General features: G+C 48.4%; 1 protein-coding gene across 10 annotated transcripts in view; it reads right to left on the bottom strand.

Annotated features, from left to right (window-relative positions):
• Positions 1-24685, bottom strand: part of LOC102698879 (ankyrin repeat and SAM domain-containing protein 1A) — a 131229-nt gene that overhangs the window by 32396 nt on the left and 74148 nt on the right. For 8 of the 10 annotated variants that reach the window (XM_069190253.1, XM_069190257.1, XM_069190258.1 and 5 more), the window contains 3 exons: positions 13932-13991; positions 10396-10465; positions 2673-2812 (listed from right to left, as the gene is read on the bottom strand). In XM_069190253.1, the coding sequence (XP_069046354.1) occupies positions 2673-2812; positions 10396-10465; positions 13932-13991 (270 nt within the window). The remainder of the gene's footprint in view (positions 1-2672; positions 2813-10395; positions 10466-13931; positions 13992-24685) is intronic. The other 2 variants (XM_069190254.1, XM_069190255.1) reach the window with 2 other exon arrangements.

The following is a 24685-nucleotide window of genomic DNA, read 5'->3' as shown; positions in this document are numbered from 1 at the left end:
CTCTTTCTGCAGTGACAGCCTTCTGTTAGAGGCTAAGCACTGTTTACCGATCGGCGCCGGCTGGGGAAGCCCCATTCGACCGGCTCTCCGCTTCAAATGAGGGACAGGCTGGGTGGGTGGGGGGGAAGAGAGCTGGTTATGGAATATGCTCAGCTCATCAACACCTAGACATCACCAGCTACCCTACCAGTTGGTTTCCTGGTGCTATGAAACACACACAGCTAGTGCAAGCGTTTCCATCTGTGTGCATGTAAGCACCTCCAGCTGAGAAGCTGGCGGCTGATGAACACGCTAACATCCATCTATCTACAGATCAGAGCACCTGGCTCTATTGCCGGATTCTGAGGGATTGGAACCCATTGTGTGAATCAAGGTTATTCACTCGTTCGTCAAGAGCCACACATTCTGAGTGTTGCCTCTTCTCCGCTACGGGCTAGGAGGCTGATCCCCTAAGCATCAGAGCCCCCAAGTGAAAGTCACCCCAATGGGTGGAGGTCACGCCCTCTTTTGCAGAGAGCGACGTTTTCTCGGCTGCCCGTTGGCAGAATCCTTGGAAACACGTGGAAATTATCCTACCAGGAGCTGCAATGAGGAGGCCTGAGTTCCCGCCTCTAGCTCTTCTCCTGACAGACCTTAAGCACGTGTTGGAAGAAAAGCACCAGCGCGAGACAAGCGGGCCTTGGAGAGATAACTATTGGTCGTGACCTTTAAAACAGAGTGTCGGCTTTATCGCCTAGAGATTGGAGAGGTCCTCACAGAACGCACGTCTCTCGGTCTGCTATGCGGTAAGGCAGTGGGGGGAAAAGGGCATCGCTTTGTGGGATCTCTTACTCAGGACAGCTTTGCGGTCTCCTGTCTCATCTGACCAGAAAACAGGCTGAGAGCTACTGCGTAGTGTGAGAATTTAGCTCCAGCTTCGCAGCAGGTGCCTCAAGAACACACTAACATCCGTCTGCTGACACAGCTGACTGTCTGTCTCTACTGCTCACTGGATTCCTAGCCTAGTATTCTTTTCTAAAGCAGATTCTCCAATCTTTGAGGGGGAAAAAACACCCCAAAAGCAACACTCAAACTACCGCTTTCAAGGACAGTATTTGCAGCGGGCATTTAGAAAAAAACCAAAACAACTAGTAATGGCACCCAATTTTAAAACTGTCACTTCTTCAAAAGTTGTCTGCTGCTGTACCTGGTGTTTAGGCCTTCTTCAGAACCGACAGGGACAGCAAGCTGGATGACAAGGGAAAACCAAATGGAAATGCTGAGAACAGTCTTTACACTAAAGGTTGTGGGGGTCTGGAACCGATTTAAAATCAATTATGGATTATAGCTGTGCGGTCTCCAGTCTCATCTGACCATAAAACAAGCTGAGAGCTACTGCGTATTTAGCTCCAGCTTCGCAGCAGGTGCCTCAAGAACACACTAACATCCGTCTGCTGACACATCTGACTGTCTGTCTCTACTGCTCGCTGGATTCTTAAGGATGGGAGCCCAGAATGTGGATCAAACTTATTCACCTCTTCATGAAGTGCAACACATACAGAGCGTTCCTCTCTTCCTCACATCACACTGACCAAACCGAGCCCATGCCCACTTCCTCGTAGAACAGGGACGCTAGGATGGCAGGTAACGGCGTCGTCTGCCAAATGGAATGCAGAGGCCAGTCCGCGAACTGACTTCGGGAGCAAGATGGAAGAAAACAGCCCGTAGAATGGACCTGGGGACCCCTGGGTCCAACAGTGGACTGCCAGCTGCAGTGGACCGGCACCCTCTGTCTCTGTCTGCCTCTAGTTCCTCTAGCTCTATAGACCCTGGCGCTGACAGAAACACATGCGGTGTTCTTAATTCCCCAGAAATCTGACCCACAACCTGCTAGAAGGTGCACAGATCTACAAGCACTCTTTGGTACCCTTCATATATTGGTCATTTTGCTGGAGGTGGAAAACATGCATACATATATATATAATAACCTGAGAATATACATCATTGTGCAATGTAGTACAACAAAGTATTTATTATACTTATTAAATTCATGAAGAGGTCAATCCACAAATAACCTTGTTTTAGGTACAGAGCACCACCTAGACATCTGCAACTGTTTATCTTAAATTAACTAAAAAAAAACCCCACAACAGCTGTATTTTGGGAAGGAGATTGATGACATCATGTTCCGCTAAGCACTGTTATTACAAGAGCAGCAGGAACCATGTTTAGCTCTCAGTCAAGAGATAATTCTGGTTTTGGTATGACGAGGATAAGAGGCCCAGCCCGAAAGAGATAATTGCAATGATGTCTGTAATCTGCCTAATCTGCTCCCCAAAATAAACAAGAGTCCTTTTTTAAAAAGCATTACAGTACTTAGAATCGATGTTTCAACAGGTCTATGGCAAGTAAAGATGGCTTAGAAGAACAAGCTGTCCTGGGCGGAAGTGATGTAATGTCACTTCCTGCTGCCTCCCTGGAAAACAATCCCTCACCCTCCTTTCAAACTTTGCAATGTTGCACCAACTTTATGGCCTCGTTTGGAAACGGCAGCGGAGAAGACAGACAGAAAGAGAGCTGGAGCTGAACCAAGCGTCTGCACGCGAAGGAGCGCGGCGGATAATGGAAGAGGAGGTGAAACAGGTTTGTGGAAAGAGGAGGGCGACACAGGTGGTCAAGCGCCGGGCACTCACCATGAAGCGCAGGTCGTCGAAGCCGTTCAGCAGCAGCTTGCTCTCGTACTGCGGCAGCCCCAAGTGCTCCAGCCAGTCGCCCACGGGCTGGTCCAGTGCCCGCGAGCCCCCGGCGCCGCCGCCGCCGCTGCCCCCACCGCCTACGGAGAGAGGGAAACGCTTCAGCAGGGAGAAGCCGTTGAGGCGGTAGCAGCGGCACTCTGAGGACGAGACGTGGCATTGCCACATCATTCTCGGCCAGCTCAGCCGAGCGCAGAAACACCAGGAGGGCAGCGGAGACAGCGTCCAGGCCTGGGGTGGGGGCTCCCACAGCGAGGCGGGGGCCCAGACACTTCACACGAGGGATGGGCTTCTCCGATGGAAGAAGGGATGGGGGTGGGGTCGGGGGGGATGTCTCAGCACACCCCCACAGGCTAGCAACAGCGAGTGAAGAGGGAGACCACCTGAGTCCTGGATCCGTTTCCCTGGTGGGTCGGTAACTCTGCTGGAACAAACCAAACTACCATCTTTTATGGACCTTACTATTCAAGCAGGAGCAGGCCAGATTTAGAATCCACCGTCTTCGTTAACAATTAATGATCAGACGAATCTACTTCCAGCAACTTTTTAAAGTTTTCACGTCAGCTCTGGTGCACAAACGCAGCTCTTGTTACTGGAGCTGTAGGCGTCTTTCCCCTTCACACAGATCAGCGCGGTTTCCGAAGTCCCTTCTCAAGTGTTTGATTTTTCTTCCTCGAGAGGAGGATTTGCGACGATCCAGGCTCGAATGCAGGTGGGGAAGGGGCGGTTTTCAGATTCTCCCTGTGGAGCGATTTGGGTAAGGCTGTTGGGTGGGCTTTCGGCGGCGGCCGAGAGTCGCTGGGAACCGGAGCAAGCTAATTAAGATAACGACGCCGCTCCTCCCCTGCCTCTCTCACTCCGCTGAGTAGCTGCTCAAGCCGAAAGCGGAGGGTGCCTCCTCACCAAAGTGCCGGCCGGATTCTGCTGGACTAAAGCAAGCGCAGAAGGAGCACGTTCCTCAGAATACTAATGACAACAGCGATAACAAGGAGAATAGCGCAGGTCGGAACAACAAAGAGGCTCCGCACTTCACCTCGCCTTCTGCTAACCACTGAAAGGGTACGGCCGTGCTGAACCCCCCCAAAAACGAAAACAAGAACCACACACTTAAAAGCTTCTGAGCGCCTTGAGGGAAGGGGGTGTCAGAAATCATCAGGTGACTGAACAGGTTTGTTTCTCACATCTAGCGATGAAATCTTTTAGCATTCAGATCCTCGACTGGGTCTCTGGTGATCTTTACCACTAGTCTTCCTCTCTCGGGATGAAAAGAAGATACACCATACACCTCAGGAATCCAAACACGTGTTTTGGGCAAAACCCAGCATTTTCTCCAGGACTCCTGCTTCGGTTCGCTCTAGAATAACAGGTACCGAACTGTTAGCGCTGCGTCGCACAGTCCGTTTGACTTGATTACAGATGGATCCCAAGCGCAGATGCTTTAAAAGCCGAGAGGAAGCAAACACATCCCCACCCGGCTACATCCCAACTCGGATTGACATTTTGTTTCTTCCTATGAAGTGTTAAATATTTCCAAACCAGCAATCCAGCAGCTGTGATCAATAAGATTGAGTTATCTGGAACTCCTGCCGCTTGCGGGTCGCCCCCCCAAAAAATGAAAACCTTATCAGCTAAGACAAATGTGACAAAATGACAGATCTGGAGGCTTGGAAATGATCTGGCTTTTTCTGTTGCTTGGCTTTGGTTAGCTCCGCAGCACACTTCACTGTCCTTGGTGATCTCCTGCCGGCTTTCAGCAGTCCGTCACCGGTCGGTCTTCCCAGCAAAGCCAGAGCCCTGCAGCAGCAATCCGTCGGCTCGTTCTGGCTGGGCAGCGGAGGCACAGGGCTCCCCTAGTGCGCCGACAAGCCTCCTCGGTCACGTATTGTGGCCCCGTCCTTTGTGCTGTTCCATTGACACCCCCCCCACCCCCGCCCCCCGAGACCCAGCCAGCGCGGCCGGACCTGACCGCTCTCCTCTCCTGTCCCTCTGCCCCTGCCGGAACCCTGCGCTTCAGGAGCCCCTCTCCCGCAACGCCAGCGGCTCGGCGTGTTCCCCTCTCAGGGATTCACTGCGTCTCCCCCGGTGCAGGTGGTCTGAGCGAGTTGGCTTTTTTTTTCTTGGTGAAAGGCAGACGCGACCCCAGAGGCACTCTTGTCCGAACTGGGCGATAGTTCTGATCTTTGGCTCTGCGTCCTCACTTTCTCCCTCACTCTCTCTCTGTCAGACGCTGCAGGGTTGCTCCTCATTGTCTGAAGGAGAGAGCTGCTATTCTGTGCTCCAGACCTCAGGTCCCTCCCCCTCTCCTCACTCCCCCTTACTCAATCGAGCTCTCTCTCTCTCCCGCTCCCTCTCCCCGGCACTGATTAGAATACAGCCGTGAGTGAAGAAAGGACACCACACACCGAGAGAGGCTTAGAGAGGCAACCAAGACAGCGTGTAATGTCAATAAGCAAGGTGATGGACGGCTCCTGCTCAAGAAGGGGGGTATATGTGACTATTCGGTTCGGGACGTTGACTTTGTACCACAGTGGAGGAGCGTGGAAGATGTCCTTGGTAAGTGTGGGTCATGCAGAGTTTCTCTCCTGCCTTGCAAAAGAAAAAAAAAAAAGTCCATTGCATTCCGTACCACACAAGCTGAACTGTGCTCCAAGGTTCTCTTCCAGTGCAGGAGTGCATGAGCAAACTCATTCCACATACACACGACTGCAAAAGCGGTACAGGAGTAGCTATCTCGCCACTCCAGACTCGAAGCACAGAGGCGATTAGCTTCCTAGCCTAGTTTTCTTTTGTAAAGCAGATTCTCCAATCTATGAGGGTGAAAAAAAAACCCAAAATAAACACTCAAACTACCGCTTTCAAGGACAGTATTTGCAGCGGGCATTTAGAAGAAAACCCAAAACAACTAGTAATGGCACCCAATTTTAAAACTGTCACTTCTCCAAAAGTTGTCCGTTGTACCTGGCGTTTAGGCCTTCTTCAGAACCGACAGGGACAGCAAGCTGGATGACAAGGGAAAACCAAGTGGAAATGCTGAGAACAGTCTTTACACTAAAGGTTGTGGGGGTCTGGAACCGATTTAAAATCAATTCTGGAAAAGGAAAACGGGAGGCACTGGGAGGTTTTGGGCGCCGTGTGCTCACCAGAGACAGCATGCCGTCTCACAACATTAATGGCTGCCACGGCCCGTCTTCTACACATTCTCTAACGAGGAGTGTGTAATTACTCTCCACTCTAAGGGGACCCCGCCCCACTTCCCTCATGGCCCTACTGCCTAATGAAAACGATTAAGGCAGAAATAAGAATAGTGTGTGTTGGTGGGGGTTGATGAAGATGAGTGTGTCATTTTAACAAAACCCACCGGTGTTTCATTTTACGCTGGCAAGAAAAAAACCCACAAAAGCATCTCTCCTGCGCCATCAGTTTTCCAAGCCTGAAACTGCAGCTGTCACAGTCTATTCTTTGTCTTTATAATGACGAGAACAGCGGCAATCAGAATAAATCTAACAATCACCCAACCCGGCTGCTACAACGCCCTTTTTAAAACGCACTTGGCAAGACGTCACTGCTGAGCACTCTCGGGCTGGAGGCCGCGGGCAGCGAGGACGCACCCCGTTCTGAACGTTAAATTCACCATGGTGAGGGGTTCGGACCCGGGCCGCGCCCGGAGGGGGTGTGGGTTAGCGCCAGAAGAGGAGCTCACGGCCGCTTGACGCTCTGGCTTTGCGGGAGCCGACAGAAATACACGAGCCCTCCAATTATAGCCTTGCAACTGGGGCACCCGTCCCACAGAGGGGCTCGGCTCCTAATTACGGAGCTGGAGAGGAAATGAAACTCGGAAAGTTGGGTCACTTTGTCAGCCCTTAAAACTGGGTCAAGGAGTCCAGCCATCTTTCCAAAAAACAGCGAGAACAGACACCATCTGAGGTTCCTGAACTTTTGCTCCAAGGTAAATTGCACTAATTGTATTCTGGAAGTTAATCCGAAAGTACGGCACTGAGGATATAAATTAAATTCCAAACACTGAGGCACATTTATTTCTCATGCAGATAACTGTAATCCACAAGTGCCGACTGTTCTCCAGAAAACTGTTCTCCCCTCATTGACATGAAGCGCATGAGCCTCAACTGAAATGAGCTGCGAACTACAAACAGAGGCAACACTCCACAACTGCAGGATCCAATTAATCAAAATCTGTTCTGATGCATTTTTTTTAACCTGCCTAGCATTAGGATGATGTTAGTTATCAGCTCGTCTTCAGCCTGTAGGGCCTGAGCAGGATGCAGGATCGTTCACTGCATATCGAGTTAAAGCACAGGCTGAAGGTCACTGCCTGAACAGCCTCTTCCCCTCCCCCTTTCAACAACCTCCTTAACCAAATGATTACAATTCTGCATCTCCAGCCTCTTAGGATTCTGTTCTTGCCCCTACAACTATCTCCCTGCTACTCAGCCCACATAGCTGAGCAGTTAACAACAGCGGGATATTTTTTCGGATTATCTTCATATTGCTTGTCCTGCTTGAGTCCCATATTTCCACGCGCTATCAATACAGCACACTCCCTCACCCGTGGGCTTCAGAAATCTGTGCAATACTAAAGAGCTTCCTCCTTGCCCCTTCCTGTTCCATATTTCTGGGATAGCTGCTCTGTATGGTCAAGCTTAACACAAACACTTAGAAGAAGCACTACAAAAAAATAAGATAATCGACTCATCTAGGAGCACAGCTGACACCTTGCACTGAAAGCCCTAGCTAGGGTTTTGTTCAAGCAGAGCTATTAAGTCCTTTCTTATAGATAAACCTTAGCAGAAATTTTAAAAAGAGCAAGCAAGTCAATTACGAGTGCAACTGTGTAGCTGTGAGCTCAACTGGAAATAAAATGGACCTCAAGCCCATTGATGTGGGAACTCTGCTGTAAGAGATACCAGGTAACTGTGTCTTCTGGGATCAGCTTCTCGGTCTGTCTGGTCATCTGCTGTTTGGTACAAGAACTGATAAACGGAGAGCAAAGAAGCAGGAGGTCATTCATATTCATTTTGTAGCCGCCAGTATTTTTTTTTAACTTGGGTGGATCAACTCGGCTGTCTGTTAAGGACCCCTGTGCCAGCCCGGGCAGACTGAGGTGGCGACACACACACCCACTGTCAACGCGCAGCCTGAAGGGGGCATGGTGGGTTCACCCAGCTCACCCAGCTCCGGCTCCCTGTACGTCCCCGACTGGGACACCCCCCGTGGGCTAACGTCAAACGAGAGAGCTACACGTGAGACGTCACCATCTTGAAAAAAGGCACAACAGCGCCTGCACTTTCTGCGGTGCTTAAAGAAATGGGGTATGGTTGAAGAGGCTTCTCATGAACTTTTACCACAGCACTAAAGAAAGTGTCCTCCCTAGTGGTGCCACTGTGTGGTTCAGCAATACTGCCACACATGACGGAGACGCACTAAAAAGGGTTGTGGCAACGGCACAGAGGATTATCGGATATAGTTTACCATCAAATCGATGAGATTCACACCATCCGCTGTCACAATCAACCCAATCCATCCTCCAGGATCCAAACCATCCCGGCCACAAACTGTTCTCCCCCCTGCGCTCAGGCAAGCGGTACTGCACTGTTAAAGCAAAGACCACTAGACTCAAGAACAGCTTCTACGCTACTGCAGCGCGCATCCTCAACAGCTAACTGCAATGCCTCACTCAACACACATCTGCACTGCACACTTTTTGCATGGTCTTCCATTTTGTTTTTCCCCTCACTACTACATATTTCTTGTCCCACAACATATTTCTTGTTCCCGTTGTTATTATTTATTTGGTTTGCAATGTACTATCTACATTGTGCGGTGTTGCCTGTTGTACCGTGTATGTCCCGAGAGATCATCCCGTTGTACGTGTACATATGGCAATAAACTCCTCCAGTCTCGTCTCAAGGCAAGAGACTGCAGCAGCAACAGCGAGACTACAGGGGCTCCACCTACACTGCAAGCGATTTTAATGGATGAGCCATCTTGCTTTTCCTACTTCTGGGGGGGGAGCGTGGAGATTCACAGGACAGGTCCTGGCTGACTCTGGCTGAAGTAACATAAGGAAAGGAAAAGTGATCTACCACATGGATACACGGAGGTGGTGGCCCAAGGTTCCATGTGTTGGCCTAACAGCATGGCTCTGACTTAATCCGCCCATGTAGTGACCCCCTACAACTGAGGAAAGAGGTCAGCAAGGAGATCTGGGCCGTGAGTCACAGGAAGGAGAGACGCAGATGAACCTGTGTCCCTCGGTAAACAACATCCTCCTCACATCAGTTTCCAGAAACATCTGTCCGCCTGGCATGTTTAATCCAATAACGGGCGTCTGGCTGGGGTCAGCAGTTCAACACGCACAAGAGCTGGTGCTTCACAGCAGCCAAACTTTCCAACAAAAAAAACAAATTGGCTGTAGGGTCCGGTAACTTGTTTAAAAATAATTTAATATTGGACAGGGACATGCGGGTCAAGCAAAGGATTTTTTTGTTCCCTGTCAGGTGGCAAGCAAGTTAAGAAGAGCAGTGAGGCAAAATTATAGAAGGGGGCTGTATGGAGGCCTGTGTTTATAACCTCAATAAGGAACTGCTTTGTTGTAGTGTATTGGGACAAAAGCTTACAGTGTCTTCAAACTAATAAAGGTTAATATTACAGCTAGGCACCGTCACACTGCTGGATTTTAAGCGTGGCTTCATTAATTAGTCCCCAGTTATGTAATTGACTGTTAACTACTTTATCAACATTTCCATCCATTCATTTCCTATCCACTTTATCCAATTCGGTGTCCCGGGTGATATCCGAGCAAGCAACAGGCACTAAGCAGGATACACTCTGGATGGGACGCCAGTCCATCGCAGGGCAGACTGATTCTGATGGGAGGTAGTGTGGGCGTCTGTGCCAGTTTTACCAGAAGTCAATTCATTAATTAACAGTATGTATGTGGACTGTAGGAGGAAACCAGAGCACCTGGAGGAAACCTCTGTGAACACTCAACACACAGATAACAGACAAATTCTATGCAAAGTGCACTCCAGGTCCAGAACTGAACCCAGTGTACCAGCGAAGCAAAGCAGCACTTATTAATTTATTGACTTGCGTAACCCAGATTCTGCCAGTGACTTTTGTAAAATAAATACTTGCAGAAGGACCAAGGTAGTTGCCCCATAACTCAGAACTTACCCCCCGGGGGCAGACATACCAGATTGTTTTAGAAGGTAAATCATCAAAAACACATTAAGCACAGGCACGCATGTACAACGACTTTGTTTGATCAAACCTTGGTATTTTAAGGTAAACTCTTGCAACTGTGTAATTTTTCCACATATTCTGAACTTGACTGCAAAATTTAAATAAATCTATCGTTCTAGCGCATTCATTCTATAGTAATAAATATCATTTATAAATTGTCTTTCCAACCTTAAGGACGCTGTACACAGTGCTGAAGAAAACATAAAAATAAAAAAAAGTGCAGGATAAAGTGTCTGATAGATCAGACAGAGGCCCTAGTAGAAAGGCGAGTTGAGAGATTTCTCAGGTTTGAAGAGTTGACCTGCTTCAGGGCTGCTGGAGTTGCTGGAAGATGCATTTTGAGGCCTTCAAATTGACACGAAACAGTACAAGAGTAACGCCTACGAGCGAGGCATCTTACCTGAGGCCAAGGGCTGTTGCTCCCTGGAGAACTCGATCCCGGCCCCGATCAGGGTCATGATCTTCTCAATCTGAGGAGGAGGAAGGAGGACAGGATGGGGGGGTAGAGCAGAGAGAGAGATCAGACGACGTCCCCCACGCGGGGCAGCACCCTGGCCCCACCTCAGGCTCAACACTCACCCCACAGATCCCTGTCAGACAGTGCCAGTCTCACCTTTCCTAGGAGAAACCCTGAAAAAAGGCCGACTCTGTCCCATCACATCCCAATTTCAGAGCACCTTCTTAATACGCAATTTCAAAACGCATTAGGTGTGCTTGAGCGTTCAGGGCTCCTGGGAGATGAGGCATCTAACCACACGTGTGCAATGTAACAGGATTTTTTCCTGTGTCTGCAGCCCAATGTTCATCTGACTTTAAACTTGACACAGCAGAATGTGTAATAAGTGCTCAGAAGGCTTGGATAAAATCACTCAGACTGCAGCTTCATGGAGGGTCAGACTACAGGTTAAAGGAGCCCAAACCCTTTGAAACCCCTCCTGTCTTTAGGATGTTCAGTCCTGAAGACAGCACAGGGAAAAGAAAAGCAGCTCTCCTTAATGAAGCAGTCACACACCTTCTGCCTTTTTTCCCCCAAATGTAGACACTGCAGTGGAGTTACAATGTATACCCACCCTCAGTGTCCTGAGCTGGCAGCTCACAGCGGAGAAAATCAGGTTGTGCAGACTGGTGGCTGTCTGGACCCACATACAACTCATATCGAGGTCAATAATAGCATACAACTATCATACATTTCTCAAGAGGCACAAATTCTTAAGGCAAAGTTTTTCATTTGTGCTCAAGTTGCTAAGTATAGTATGAGGACCTGTGCCAGGATTAAAGGGGATGAAAACGAGAGGACACCAATTCTCTAGCTGGAATGCAGAGTTTGGCAGCCAGTTTCTTTGGTGTGGGAGATTATTTGCAATTAGTAATGAGGGAATGATGGCATAATTAAATTAATACCCAATAAACACTCAAATACTGTGGCGAAATGGGCCTAAAGATTGTGTAGTTGTCTCCCCCAATCTACAGTTCTGCCCAGACGTGCCACATAGTTTTAAACGGAAACATTTGCCTTTAATCACCATTCTGTAATTCAACTGAATCTTTTCTACCTTTCTTGATTGAACAGCATTTTTAGTGGTTTTCTTGATTTTTTAAAACTTTACAACAAAAGGTAATCACATCTTAAAAACTCTAAACATATAATCGGTGCTCAAACTCTAGGCCCCCCCAGAGTTTGACCCCAGGCCTCTTTGGCTCCTCACCGATGGCAACAACACACAAAAGGGACAGGAAGCCCATGCAAACCCCTCCCACCTGCTTCCTCCCAGCATGCACTGCCTACACAAAGGACAGGTTTTCAGCAAAAAAGGTCCCACGAAATTTCTCTGACAGGACAACCAGGAAGTTCACCTCCACTCCTCCCCAATTTCATTAAAGAAACACTGCGTGTGTCATACTGGCTGTTTGTCATTTAACATCTTCAGATCCCAAACAAGTGGATCTCTGTAGGTTTTAAGTTAGGGGTTTGGGATTGGGAGAGTTCTTTTGCACTTTAATAAGAGCAATACGCTAGCCTGCCAGATTCCGGTGTCCTGAAAGGAAAACTTCGGGATAACCCCTCTCCCCTGAGCCACCAACACAGGAAGCAGCAAGACTACAGTTCCTGCCATGTGGAACAGAACTGGCCCACCCCCAAAGTTTAGCCCCAGCAATGAGCAGAACTCCACTGACTCAGGCCCAGTGCGCCTTTAGGGACAATAAAGCTGATGGCTCCAGAGGAGAATTTGCAGTGCAGGTACAGATTTTGGTTTGTCCCATTTTGCTACAAAAAAGAAAGTCAACTCAGTTCAGGAGTTTCCACCTGGCCTGAGGCAGCAGGGTCTGCGGAATGTGGGAGCTCTTGCCCCAGTTTGCTGTGATGGGGGGGCTGTCCCATTACAGGAGACAGGGTCTCAACTCTGCAAACAGGCCCGTACAGCTGGATTCTGGCCACTCTGAGCTGCTGTACAATAGTGGGATAAAACTGTGGAAGTGAGGAACTGTATCTTAATAGCAGGTTGATAACAGGCAGCAATAAAATCAGACTGGGTGGCACTTCTATGGCAAGTCTATGATGGCCCACACTGGACGTTTGGTTTCAGGAATCACCTTAGGAGAAGGGTCCTCAGCTACGTGAATTCAAAACGAAATGCTGGCTACTCTGTCGTTTAAGTTAGTAAAAGGATGCAGTTGAAATTCATTGAATTTTCCCTTCTCAAAGAGAATTTCCAGGACAAATATCTGTATTCAGAGACACGGCAGTACTTTGAAAACTCTGGATCATCCTTCAAGCTGGAACAGACTTCCAGAAAGACACTTAAGTTTTTACATGCAAAGAAATGCATGGAGGAGCTTTAAGCTTAAATCTCCGAGCTTTAAGATCCTGCATCCTACATGTGGAGCTTTCTGGTTCTCTTTGCATTTGTTTGAGTTCCTCCTGCCTCCATAAGACATGCCAACTAGGATAATTTGGCATTTCTTGAGGGTCCCCGGTATGACAGGGATCCTGTCCAGGGTACAGTCTCACCTGCACCCTAGGATTTAGATTAGGGATAGATTGTGGGGTGTCACGGCCCAAAGTTAAACATTTTTATCCCAGTTGGCCCCTTGCTCTATTCTTATTGAACATTGAAGAACTGCTTCGGTCTTCGAACTTGGACATTAGATTGTTTCTGCGTGACCCCATGTCCACGTGCAAATAACGTCTCCCTTCTTCCAGTCTTGCTTGGAGGCATGTTGCTGACAAGAGGGTTTGGATTTTCACCACAATCCCTCATGAGGCATGCACGCATCCGAGTACACTGGAACATGAGCTTGGGGTTTCTACTTTTTCCATCCTCTTGGGAGTCGAACGGAGTCGTCACAGAGTTGCAGGATTGGAGACCAGACTACAAAATGACCAGTGACGTCAATACCCATGTCCCCCTGAACACAGGACAGACATTCCTTTTTCACACTTGGACGGACTTTAAATCTCAAATTCGGTCACAATGGGACTGCAGGTCTGTAGTGGAAGACTCCGAAACTGCTAGGAAAAGCAGGGGCAGAGCTGGGCTGATATCTTCTGCTTGAGAGGGGTCAAGTTCCTAGTGGGACACTACTGAAGCACCTAGCACAAGGATACAGGGGTCCCCCCTTCTATGCCTTGAGGATTTTGTGCTCAAATTGATTTGTGTTGTGAAAAAGGGACTGAGTTGAACAAAAACAGCAGTGGGGAGAACGGCAGAATCCAGCCTTGGGGCTCGGCAGGGGTCTTGGGCCTCTGCGCTGCGAGACACTGGGGAAACCAGCCTGCAGCCGCGCCCATCTGACGCCCCAACTTCCCTCACACCCAGCACCCCCTTACCGCACACTGCTACCCGCCCCAACCAAGAACAAAGCAAAATAAACACAAAACCAAAAAAAGAACAGCTCACAGGATACCAAAGCATATTGCTTAAAAGGTGATCTTACGCTGTGAAAGGACTTAGCTCTCCGAGGTATTGCGGTCGGAGGCATCGGTTTCTCTTTCTGCTGGAAGAAATTCAATCGTCATTCCGTTTTTTACAAACCATCGCCACTCTCGCACTGCCAAGGCTGAGCCTGACAGCGTGTGTGGACTCTACATCACTAATACCTTGATGAGGCACCGTGTCCCGGCGTGAACTGAGCGTTAAAACGTAGCATGAGCGTCCAATTCCACAAAATATTCCTGTGCCTGTGGTGTAAAAAAAAAAAAATCCACCCTTCTGCCTCGGGCCCTGTATGATTCACAAAACCAAGCAAACTCAGATGGTTGTGTTTGTGTCTGCTCTGTTTTGTGCTTTGGTTTTTGTCAAGGCTGCTCAGACGCACCCACACTGTGTCTGTAGAATTAATCCCATAGCATATCTGCCCCTGAAATTTACAGCATAGCAAGAGTGTTGTGCTACTCTGAAGATGAAAGCAATTGGGAGGGCGATACTCATGACAGGTGTAAGATGCTTCCAAAGTATTTCGGTAGCAGTTTAATGAAGTGATGCCAACATGCACACCATGTGTAATTAGGCACTCCCCTGCTTCCTCTTATCACCTGGCTCAGATACACTGGCTATAGACGGTCTGCTCTATGGCACTTAATGTGCGAATTAAGTGGTGTACGAAGAGTTCAGAGGACACACAGAGAAAAGACCCAAATGTATAGTCATGTTCCCTCTTGGCACAGAAACAGATGGGACTTCTGCTGCATAGCAGCTTCATCCGTTTCAGGTTTCAAAACTCCTGCGACAAACTATCTTGACTGAACAGAAAAGCAGCACCACTGATATAATATTAATTTCACACACCTGTCTCTGTTAATTTACTTAAGCTGATGCAAGAAGCTTCAGACATCTTGCACCTGTTGTCGATATTCACACAACCCGTTTTACGAACCGTGTTGCTCTCCATCTGCGACCAACACTGTTTTTTATAGGCAAGCGTCTGTGTCAGGCCCTGTGTGTGATACATTAAGCCAAGTTTCCCAGATACTGATGTTCTTCTGTTTCTTGGTGTGTTGCACATATCTCCACGTCCAGGCAGCCTGGCGAAAAGAGGCAGGACTCTGCATGAAGTGAAGAGCCCAGCGCTGTGACAGCAGCAGATGTCTGAGCTTAGTAACGGGTCAACCCAAGCCATCTGCTGGGGCCTGACCAACGGAATCCCAGAAACACCCCCTCTTCTCACCTCTGCAGACCCACCGCCCCCTTCCATGCCCTTACCACCCCACCCCCCCTCCATTCCAGGGAAGCCAAGAACGCCTACGGAATCTCAACAACGCAAAGGGAAAGGAAGCACGAGAGCTGTCCTGAGAGGTCTGCATGCCGTGTGACCTGACTCACAGAGCGCACCAGAACCTCGGTGATTTCTCTTAAAGAATGATACAGCACCTGTTCTACCCAGCATGCAGCAGAGCATTTTGTTGATCGCTTGACTACACTTGATGGTTCCAAAATGACCACATGGGGTCATCAGCCTTCATCGATTAGACCTAGATGAGTACTTCTCAGAGAGACCAAACAGACAAAAATCCACTGCCAATTGTAACACTTCACAGTTTTAAAGCTTCTCTCAGGTGCTACAGTCTGTTTATTTGTCAGGTTATCTTCAATTTTGCCTCCTTCAATTGAGACCGCAAAACAGATTCTTGCCTCATCATTTAATATTTATGGGCATCCTATTGAAAACCATTGGGGAGACAGCAGACAAGCCATTGATTAGAGCCCACATAAAAAGCCTGCTTGTCTGAGCCAATAACAATGTCTGTGTTCCTCTGGACAGAACACCAGGAGAGCCCTGGATCATTACAGTGTCTTTAAAGGCCACCAAGGGATGACAAATTACAACATACAGTATCCTAACCAACTGATTGGACTTTCTTCATTTCATACTTTCAACACAGCTGTGTAAAAGGATACTGCCAGTATGTCAAATAGAGATGACCAGCGCAGCCTCTCGACACACCCTCATGTGCTAGAAGGCAGACAGCACAACACACAAACGTCTGGAAACAAGAGGAAGGTCATTGGGCCATTCTAGCCTGTTTGGTAGTTCAAATTTATTTGACCCCTGAGTCTCATCCAGTTGTTTTTTTAAATAAACCAAGGTATCGGCTTCAGCAACACTTCAACACGGCTGTGTGGCACGTTCCACTCCAACATTGAGGTAAAATTGTTTTGAATTTCCAAAAGTGGATTTCCAAAATATAGCATTTTGTAGTGATCATGCTGAAAGTACAGATCTCTGTGGAAGATAATAATAATTGCTCACACTTATATAGTGCTTTTCTGGACACTCCACTTAAAGCGCTTTACAGGTAATGGGGATCCCCTCCACCACCACCAGTGTGCAGCCCCACCTGGATGATGTGACAGCAGCCACAGTGACCAGTACCCTCACCACACACCAGCTATCAGTAGGGAGGAGAACAGAGCGATGAAGCCAGTTCAGAGAAGGGGGTTATTAGGAGGCCATGACTGGTAAAGGCCAATGGGAAATTTGGCCGGGATGCTGAGGTTACACCCCTATTCTTTTCAAGAAAGGCCCTGGCATTTTAAATGACCACAGAGAGTCAGGATTTCGGTTTTGGAATTGCAACCCAACTGCCATCCAACAGCAACTCTATCAAACAGCTGGCCCAGGACAGTAAACTGCGTGTCAACTCGTCGTGTTTCAAATATCTGATATAGCTCATTTTGTGTGGAATCAAATGCAGGGTTTCTATAGCTGACAATTTCCGTAACCTGGCAGTTCATTTTGCTGCTGTAGAATATTGCCACTCTCTCGCCTACAGGAGAGCTTCTCCCTGTTGTACCCTACAAGTCCTTTCCTGCTCACCTGCAAGCACAGTTCTGACAGAGCACACTTCCTCGGCCGGATAAGGATGACTGCCACACGGCGATGATGGCTATCACTAAATCGCGAGAGCAGTTGACCGTGGAAAAAAAAAAACAGCGACCAAAGAGGAATTTCCTGTGGCATAACCAGTGCTAGAATTGCTTTTATTTGAGGTTAACTAGCAAGTCTGCCCTTTAGGCTTTGCTGTCATAGGACTGCTCCTCAAGCCCAAGTCCTTTTGATTGTACTTAATTGGAATAAGATAATGGCTGCGATTGCTTTCAAGAGAAAAGGCAGTGATGAATTTCCAACACAGACAAGGAGGGCTCCACAGATCTAACCAGAAGTAGTTAGATAATAGGTTTAGCAAGACCCTTTCATGTCCAAGCCTTAACCTCTGGGAGAACGACTGCACTTAAAGCCACAAACCATGTGACTAGAAGAGCAGCCATAAGATGATTCCATACTCTCTCCCTGCCAGTTAGAAATGGGCTGCTCATTATACACCAGGCAGACACAGTTACTTTTCACAACACATTACAATCATCTCCTGAGCATGTCTGTTGCCTAATGTTGTAGCTTGGTCTTTGTCAGCTCTCAGAAACTAAGGAAGGCTGAGTTTGGCCAGTACTGGGAAGCAAGGCCTCTGATGGCAACCAGGTTGTTGCTATAAGCAGTTTTGGTTGACCAGTAGGTGGCGCTCTCTCCTCTGGATCTGGATATCCAAAGCAATGCCCCAGGATGACGACCAGGTCAGGTCAAGTGTAGAAGGTAGTTAAACCTGGTTCCTGACTACCTTATCATTACAAATCCCACGGCACTGTTCATTAGAGTACAAGGGCTCACAAAGGTGACATGTGCAAGATAAAATAATGGCAACTGCTTTCAGATTTATAAATATCACAAATTTAAGTCAATAAGATTGTATACGTTAGGACAGAAAATTGAGAATGAACAGTAACGTCAAAGAAGTCAACACAAACATCTAGCCACCTGCTTTTTATGGATTTCCTTACACTACAGCTCTGAGACAGCCAATTCGGCTTCACTTCCTACTCTGCTTGAATAAATCTTAAACGTTATAAGTTACCGAAGACACAAGGAGAAAAGCGTGGGCCTAAGAAGACCTGATCCAAGCTCTTGCTGAGGTTCCAGCAAGAAACAGTCTTGGCCTGTTCTTGGCTGGGCTGCAGTACCGCAGACAGAGATGACCCAGCGCGAGTGTGGGTAGGTTCAGAGGCAGGTGCTAATCGGAGACACAGCCCTATGAGTGTCCAACATGCAGACCACTGGCCTGTCTAAGGCCTTCCAAAGGGTCATCCAGCACAAATCACACGATCGCTCCACAGCAGGGTGAAATCACTGGCAGGGAATGCACTCACATGGGCACACTTTTCTATAATGAGCCAACGTGAGGATCCTGAAGCGTACACCGAATCAGACGGATTCTGGAATTCCCCTTCCTGCCCTCGGTGAAACTGAGGTAATATCCTGGGGCACAGGTTTTCCTGATCAACGAGAGAAAACTCCCTGCTGGAACAGCTACAAAAGTCACAGCCCCGGCTCTTCTGGGAAAAAGGGAGAAGAGAGTTCGGTTAGTTCTCAGATGACTCGGATGGTCATCCACGGGATTAATATTAGGATTGCAAAACTAGTTGAGCTCCATGTATATTTCAGTGGATTCATCGTAATGTGACGGCGCTCTGTGTTTTCTTTTGATCCCAAACAGCTTTACATATAGGAGAGGACCCACTACACCCACGCAGCTGGGTGACACACAGCAGTCCCTCTACTCAGCACTGGTGGAGAAGTGGAGCTGAAATAAGGGGGAACTTCAGGGAGGCCTTTTTTAAGCAGGACACTGGGGTTAGACCCCTACAGAAGAGATTAAATGACCAAGTGTTCTGGTCCTGGACAGCACCAGGCCAGCACATTTACCAGGTTACCATGACACAGCCCAATTCAAAAGACTTCAGGAAATTTATGTGATAAACAGTTGCACATGATTTGTTAAATTAAGCCATTTACACAACACAAGGAACACAGATGTTCGCCTCATAAGGACAAGAGTTTCTCCTCTTAAACACAATGTCCCCCATCACTATCATGGGTTATCAGTCAGGAACTCTTGGTTCAGACCCAAGTGCACCACCTACAGGTTCACCAAAACAACATACAAGTACAACCTGGTTTTCCTTAGAGGTCTTCATCCCAATTGGCCCAGCTTTAGCCTGAGAACTAATGAGATTGGGCTAAAAGATGGCAACACTGATCTCATTAAAGCATATGTTTTGTGAATGATGGCAGCACAGTGGTTAGCCCTGTAGCCTCTCAGCACTGGGGCCCTGGGTTCAATTCTAGACCTGGGGCGCTATCTCTGTGGAGTTTGTATGTTCTCCCTGCGTTCATATGGGTTTTCTCCTGGTGCTCTGGTTTCCTCCCTCACTCCAAGGACATACTGGTAGGTTAATTGGCTCCTGGAAAAGGTGGCCCTGCTGTGAGTGTATCTATGTGTGGCCTGTGGTGTATCCCACCTCGCACCTGTGGCTTGCCAGGATAGGCTCGGTCTCCCCTGCGACCCTGAATTAGATAAAGCAGATAGATGGATGACTGTAGAAGGATGGGTAAACAGATTAGCCAGAGAGAGAGACGCATGCAGGTCACAGCACAAAGGAAATCAAGAGCCGCAAGAAAAGCATTCTGCCGACGCGCTCATAAAACAATGGGAAGGACAAAGTTCACAGGGTCACATGGGTCAACAGCTGCGACGCAGGGCCTGCGAACGCTGTGCGACAAGCGACAAGGCAGATTCCAGAGCAGATGGCCGCATGACACCGAAGGACAAAGGGCAACCAGACAAAAGTGCACGCCAGGCTGCCAGTCTGCAGTCGCCAGACACCCCGGCACTCGGTGAACTCCTGGAAGCTTGGAAGAGGAAAACAAAGTCCTGCGGGGGAAATGAAGCCCCGTTGACACAGCGAGTGACACTCGTGTTAGTGACGCACAGGCGACTGGTGCCCGATTGGTCCTTTTTAAAAGCTCTTTATGTTACAAGCGCTGACGATGACAAGCAGAAGGTAGTCTGAAGACCCTTTCAAATGCCAGAAAGATGGTCAGTCCCCAGGTAGTTCTTCACCACATCACAACTTGAATTTGCCATTTGGGGTAACCACCTTATATCTAGCAGCTAGGGCCCCTCCGTAACAAAAAAAGAAGCTGAAATGTTACTACCCGTCTTACAGGATTCCTTGGAGAACCAAAATAAAATGTGTGTGGAACACGAAAATCTCCCCAACAGAGTTGCAGCAGTGCACGGCTGGGATGGCGGTGCTGAATCACTCAGCAGCCAGAGCGCGTCATCTCTGCTCTTTCTCACAGGGCGGAAAAGTCACAGGCCTGCCCACTCCACGCTCCCTCTCTGAAAAAAAAAGTCTAAACTGGCTCGCTATTTCAGCGCTGATCAATCAGAGCCGCCCAGGAAAGCGGCTTACGAGGAGAGGGGAAGCTCTACAAAATTCGTGAAAGGCTGGAGAGGAGACCAGAGCACCAAGAGCCTTACCCCCCTCCTCCCCAACTCATCCTGTTAGCTTTCCCCGGAGCCTTCTTTTGTCCAGTGTCCATTCACCGCCGGAACAAAGCCCAGTTACCGCTCGTCACGTCTGGCCGGAGAGAGGACCGCCGAGAGGCCACATTAGCAAGTCATGAGCAGGCATTGTACTGCGAAGGAGACAAGAGTTTCATGCCAGCTCAATCCTGGTGCCTCTAATTCGGTCTCCCGGGGAGCAGCCAAGGGGATTGTGCCTGCATGGGAATGTTCACCTTGCCATGTGGGAGGGCAACATCAGATCTCCGCAAAGAAAGCGATCCCTGAATGTGGGGATGTTCCCGCAATGTCCACCCATTTTGGAAGTGCTTAACCCAGTTCGGGGGGCGCGGGGGAACCAGAGCCTATCCCAGCAAGCAACAGGCGCAAGGCAGGGTACAGTCTGGACGGGACCCCAGGCGATCAGAGGGCAGACACAGCCACAGACATGAACACACACCAACACCAGGGCCAGTTATCCCAGAAGACAATTAACCTACCAGCATGTCTCTGGACTGTTGGAGAAAACTCACTCAGAGGTGGCTCTGTGGCTAATGATCTGCGTCTGTGGCTGGAAGGTTGCCGGTTCAAATCCCACAGCCGTCAGAGGAATCCTACTCCTTTGGGCCACTGAGCTAGGCCCTTAACCCCAACTGCTCCAGGGGTCCCCTATAAATGACTGACCCTGCGCTCTGACCCCCAGCTTCTCTCCCTGTCTGTGTGTCTCATGGAGAGCAAGCTGGGGTATGCAAAAAGACAAATTCCTAATGCAAGAAATTATAAAGGGTTAATAATGTGATGTTATTAAAAACAAATTCCACACAGTTAGCACCCCAGTCCGGAATTGAACCCAGGGCCCGGGATCAGGGCCTTGGACCCAGAATTAAATTATCTATTAGAAATGAAAGATAATCCTCTTTGTTTGGGTCAGCTGTCACCCCAGGTGGAAGTGAGTGAATGGGTGGCAGCAGGGTGCCCCCCGCTGTTGATGAACTGGGAACGGGACTGCAGTGCGACAGGGCGGGAAACTAGGCTGCAACAGCTCAGTGGAGACGAGCGAAATATCCTGGCTCAAGACTGGGCAATCACACTCCCACTGCTAAACAGGTGAATCCTGTGCGTATTAACGCTGCTGCAGGCTTTTGTACAGATAGTACTGAAGCAGAAACCCAGACGCATGAGTCGGTTCAGAATCAACTGAACTCCAGTCAACACGGAGTAACAACCCCGAAACATCCAGCATTAATCTGTAGGCAGCTGCCAATCATAGGGCTCCAGGCTGCTGCAGGTAACCAGGAAGTGGTGCTCTTTCCCTAGATTTCCCACAAATTTCCCAAACAGCCTAGTATGTGCTGTAGGAGGAGACATGCACCAGAGAGACCAGATCCCAGGATACTGTTTGCAAAATTGATGAGTGACTGGTGACACTCAGGGTTTGCACAATCTGGCCTCCCTAAAGCTGCCTTTCAATTCGCCGGGTGAAGCAATTCTTTTTTTCTCTGCATGATCTGATGTGTAGTGGGGCTGCTGACACAACAGGGCTCAATACAGATGAATGGGACCTCTTATACGCAAAGGACTTCAAGATTCATTGGGATGCAAAACACGATATTAATGCAAATACAAGGAAGTAGACTACTGCCAGCTGTGCAACCTGACCTATTCCAAGCAGGTAGAAACATCCTGACCGCTCTGCACTCTGCACTGTTGCTGAATGCACTGAGACTGTCGCCACAGCCACATCATTCTTCCCCTTCATTCCTCTCTTGCAGCTTTCCTTCAGTCCTTTCAGAAACGTTAACTCACAGCAATCGCAAAAGGACAGGGAGTCCAACCAGGCACATGCTACAGGACGCTAAATAAGCCTGAGAGCCATCTGATACAATAAAACATGTGTGGGTGGATTAGGACATTCCCTTAGCATGCATTTGAACCCCAGAGCCGATCTGTCTTTCCTCAAGACCTTTCAACTACGAGAGGAGCCTAATGTTCACTACAGGGCATTGATAAGTCATATTGATTTAATATTCCAAGGTCACAAATGGAGACACCACCCTGCATTATAGAAAATAACGGTTTCATGATTCCAGAAACTTCTCCTTCTTCCATTTAGTTTAACATGTTCTCCCAACCTCCTTCCAACGGTGTTATTTATTGACAAAGGAAAGGGCTCTTGCAGCAGCCCGAGGTAAGAGGAGAGTACTCAGGGCTGACCTTTAGAGCCCAGGTTATCAACCAGAAGCACTGACTTGCTTCTATTCTTAGACTGCGCCATGTTCTCATGTCTTCCTTCACCGAACCACTACCGGAAACCGAATAAGATTTGCTCCAAAACTCAAAATCCTTTACAGCCGGTTTTGCTTCCTGAACCGTCTCAGAATGGTAATTTGTTTCCCCCAGGAGGAATTTAATTCCTCCATCTTGACTCCAGCAGCCTGCTGATGTGAGGCACGTTAGGAAGGGCAACACTTGATGGTCGAAGGATCTCATTCTGTTCCTCTTTCTTATTGATTTATACATTTCATTCTTTCTGATTAATTGAAAGGTATCGGGCTTTGAGCAACCCTAGTGCTCAAATATCCCAGCTAACCTTTGTCACCCTGTGCAAGTTAATCTGGTAATGTCTTCCATCATTCACCTGCTTTCTGTTATGGAAGAATAAGCATGTCGCAGACTAAGAAAAAGCTCCGGCTCATTATGGCGCTGACTACAGTTGCAACAGACAGAATGATCAGAAGGGGACTGCAGGAGATCAGAAGCACTGCTCCTTAAGTGAAGGGCTTCGACCGGCGACTGCTGTGACGGATTTATCAACACTGGAGGAACACCGAAGCATGACAGTCTGATTGTGAGTCTCTCCCGATCTCGCTGGCTGTTATTTCCCACGGGGCTGAAAGAAAACTGCGTATCAGAGGCCCACAGAATGTGTGCACGTGCTAAGCAGCTCACCGGCTCTTCCAGCAATCCTTTTCACTCCCCCGTTTTGTCTGGGGGAGGGTCAAAACGCTAGTTTTCAGTGTCTTCTGAAGATGAGATCAATAGTCACGACCGAGTGGAAAGATGAGTGGGTTTTTGTTTGTGATTTTGGGTTTTGTAATACAAAGCTCTTGGGAACGACAGAACCCTCAGACAGCATCCCCTCTGACACATGAACATGAAATCGTAAGAGTCGAGCTGTTGGGAGAGCTGCGAGCCAGTCTCTCAAGAGTTAAAAAAAGCTCAGCCCTGTTAGAGAGGGTCCGGTCTCTCAGGATCAATCGTTCAAGAAGAAGCCAGGCTAGAGCAATCCACAGCTGGAATTCAAAGACGGAACGCTGGTGGTGCACAGTTATAGCGGATCCCAAATGGCAAAAGCTATTGGATTTCAGACTAGGAACTGCTTTCCAGTGTTGATTCTGGGCACAACTAATCTGCCGCAATTATGAGATGTCAGGTTGCAGCAAAAGGCATCTCTACGTGCACGAAGGGACTTACATCTTCAGAGTCCGCAAAGGGACACATACGTTTCAAGTCCAGGCAGATCAAGAGGCCGGGTGTGCAACAAAAACACTGGCAAAAAATTAAAACCAAACAAAAAAAAAACAACTAACAGTTATTTGAGCTCCCCCAAAAACAGCTCCTTTCTCTCCTGCAAATTGTCCTGCACCGGCTGTGTGAACATTCATTCAACTCCTGGTGCTTGGCCACAACTCTGCCATTCCTAGCCCAAGGCTGCTCATTTTAATCTGGCAGGCATCTGCAGAGCCCCCAAAGGAATCAGTTATTTCAATTAAGTAAAGGTATAGTTTGTATTTCAAGGTAAAAAAGAAAGAAGGTCTTGTCAATCTCTGCCTAATTACATTCCAGGTGATTACTGCGCTGACATTTGAGTGGATGGAGATGTGGATGAAAAGCTTTTCCATTTTACACACGCACACTTAATCTCGTTGCTACAGAGAATCAGATGAGTTTGGCGCCATGTCCGCCTTCAGTAAAACTCCATCGCTGGGCGGCTGTGGCTGCCGAGAGGTCAGAAAGCAGGCTATTATGAAAACGGTTCCCTGATTTTAATTGGAAAGGTTTCAGCAGGGTTCAGTAACTGCTGGGGAACTGGTTCTTGAGCAGAGCTTGTTTTCACACAGGGATGAGACTCTAGGTGTGGAGATACCAGATCACAGATGGGGAGGCTGTAAAAAAACACAGACTTGCAGGACAGGTGTCTAACGTGTACGCTGGCAGCTCCTAAACCTTTCCCTCAGCCTCTAATGAGGGAGTACTGCTCTGATAAAACAAGCACCCCCAGTTGAGGACT

The sequence above is a fragment of the Lepisosteus oculatus genome, chromosome 5 (assembly GCF_040954835.1).
Source record: "Lepisosteus oculatus isolate fLepOcu1 chromosome 5, fLepOcu1.hap2, whole genome shotgun sequence".
NCBI classification, from domain to species: Eukaryota; Metazoa; Chordata; class Actinopteri; order Semionotiformes; family Lepisosteidae; genus Lepisosteus; species Lepisosteus oculatus.
The sequence above is the reverse complement of the archived record's forward strand: the minus strand, read 5'-3'. Positions and strand labels throughout refer to the sequence as shown.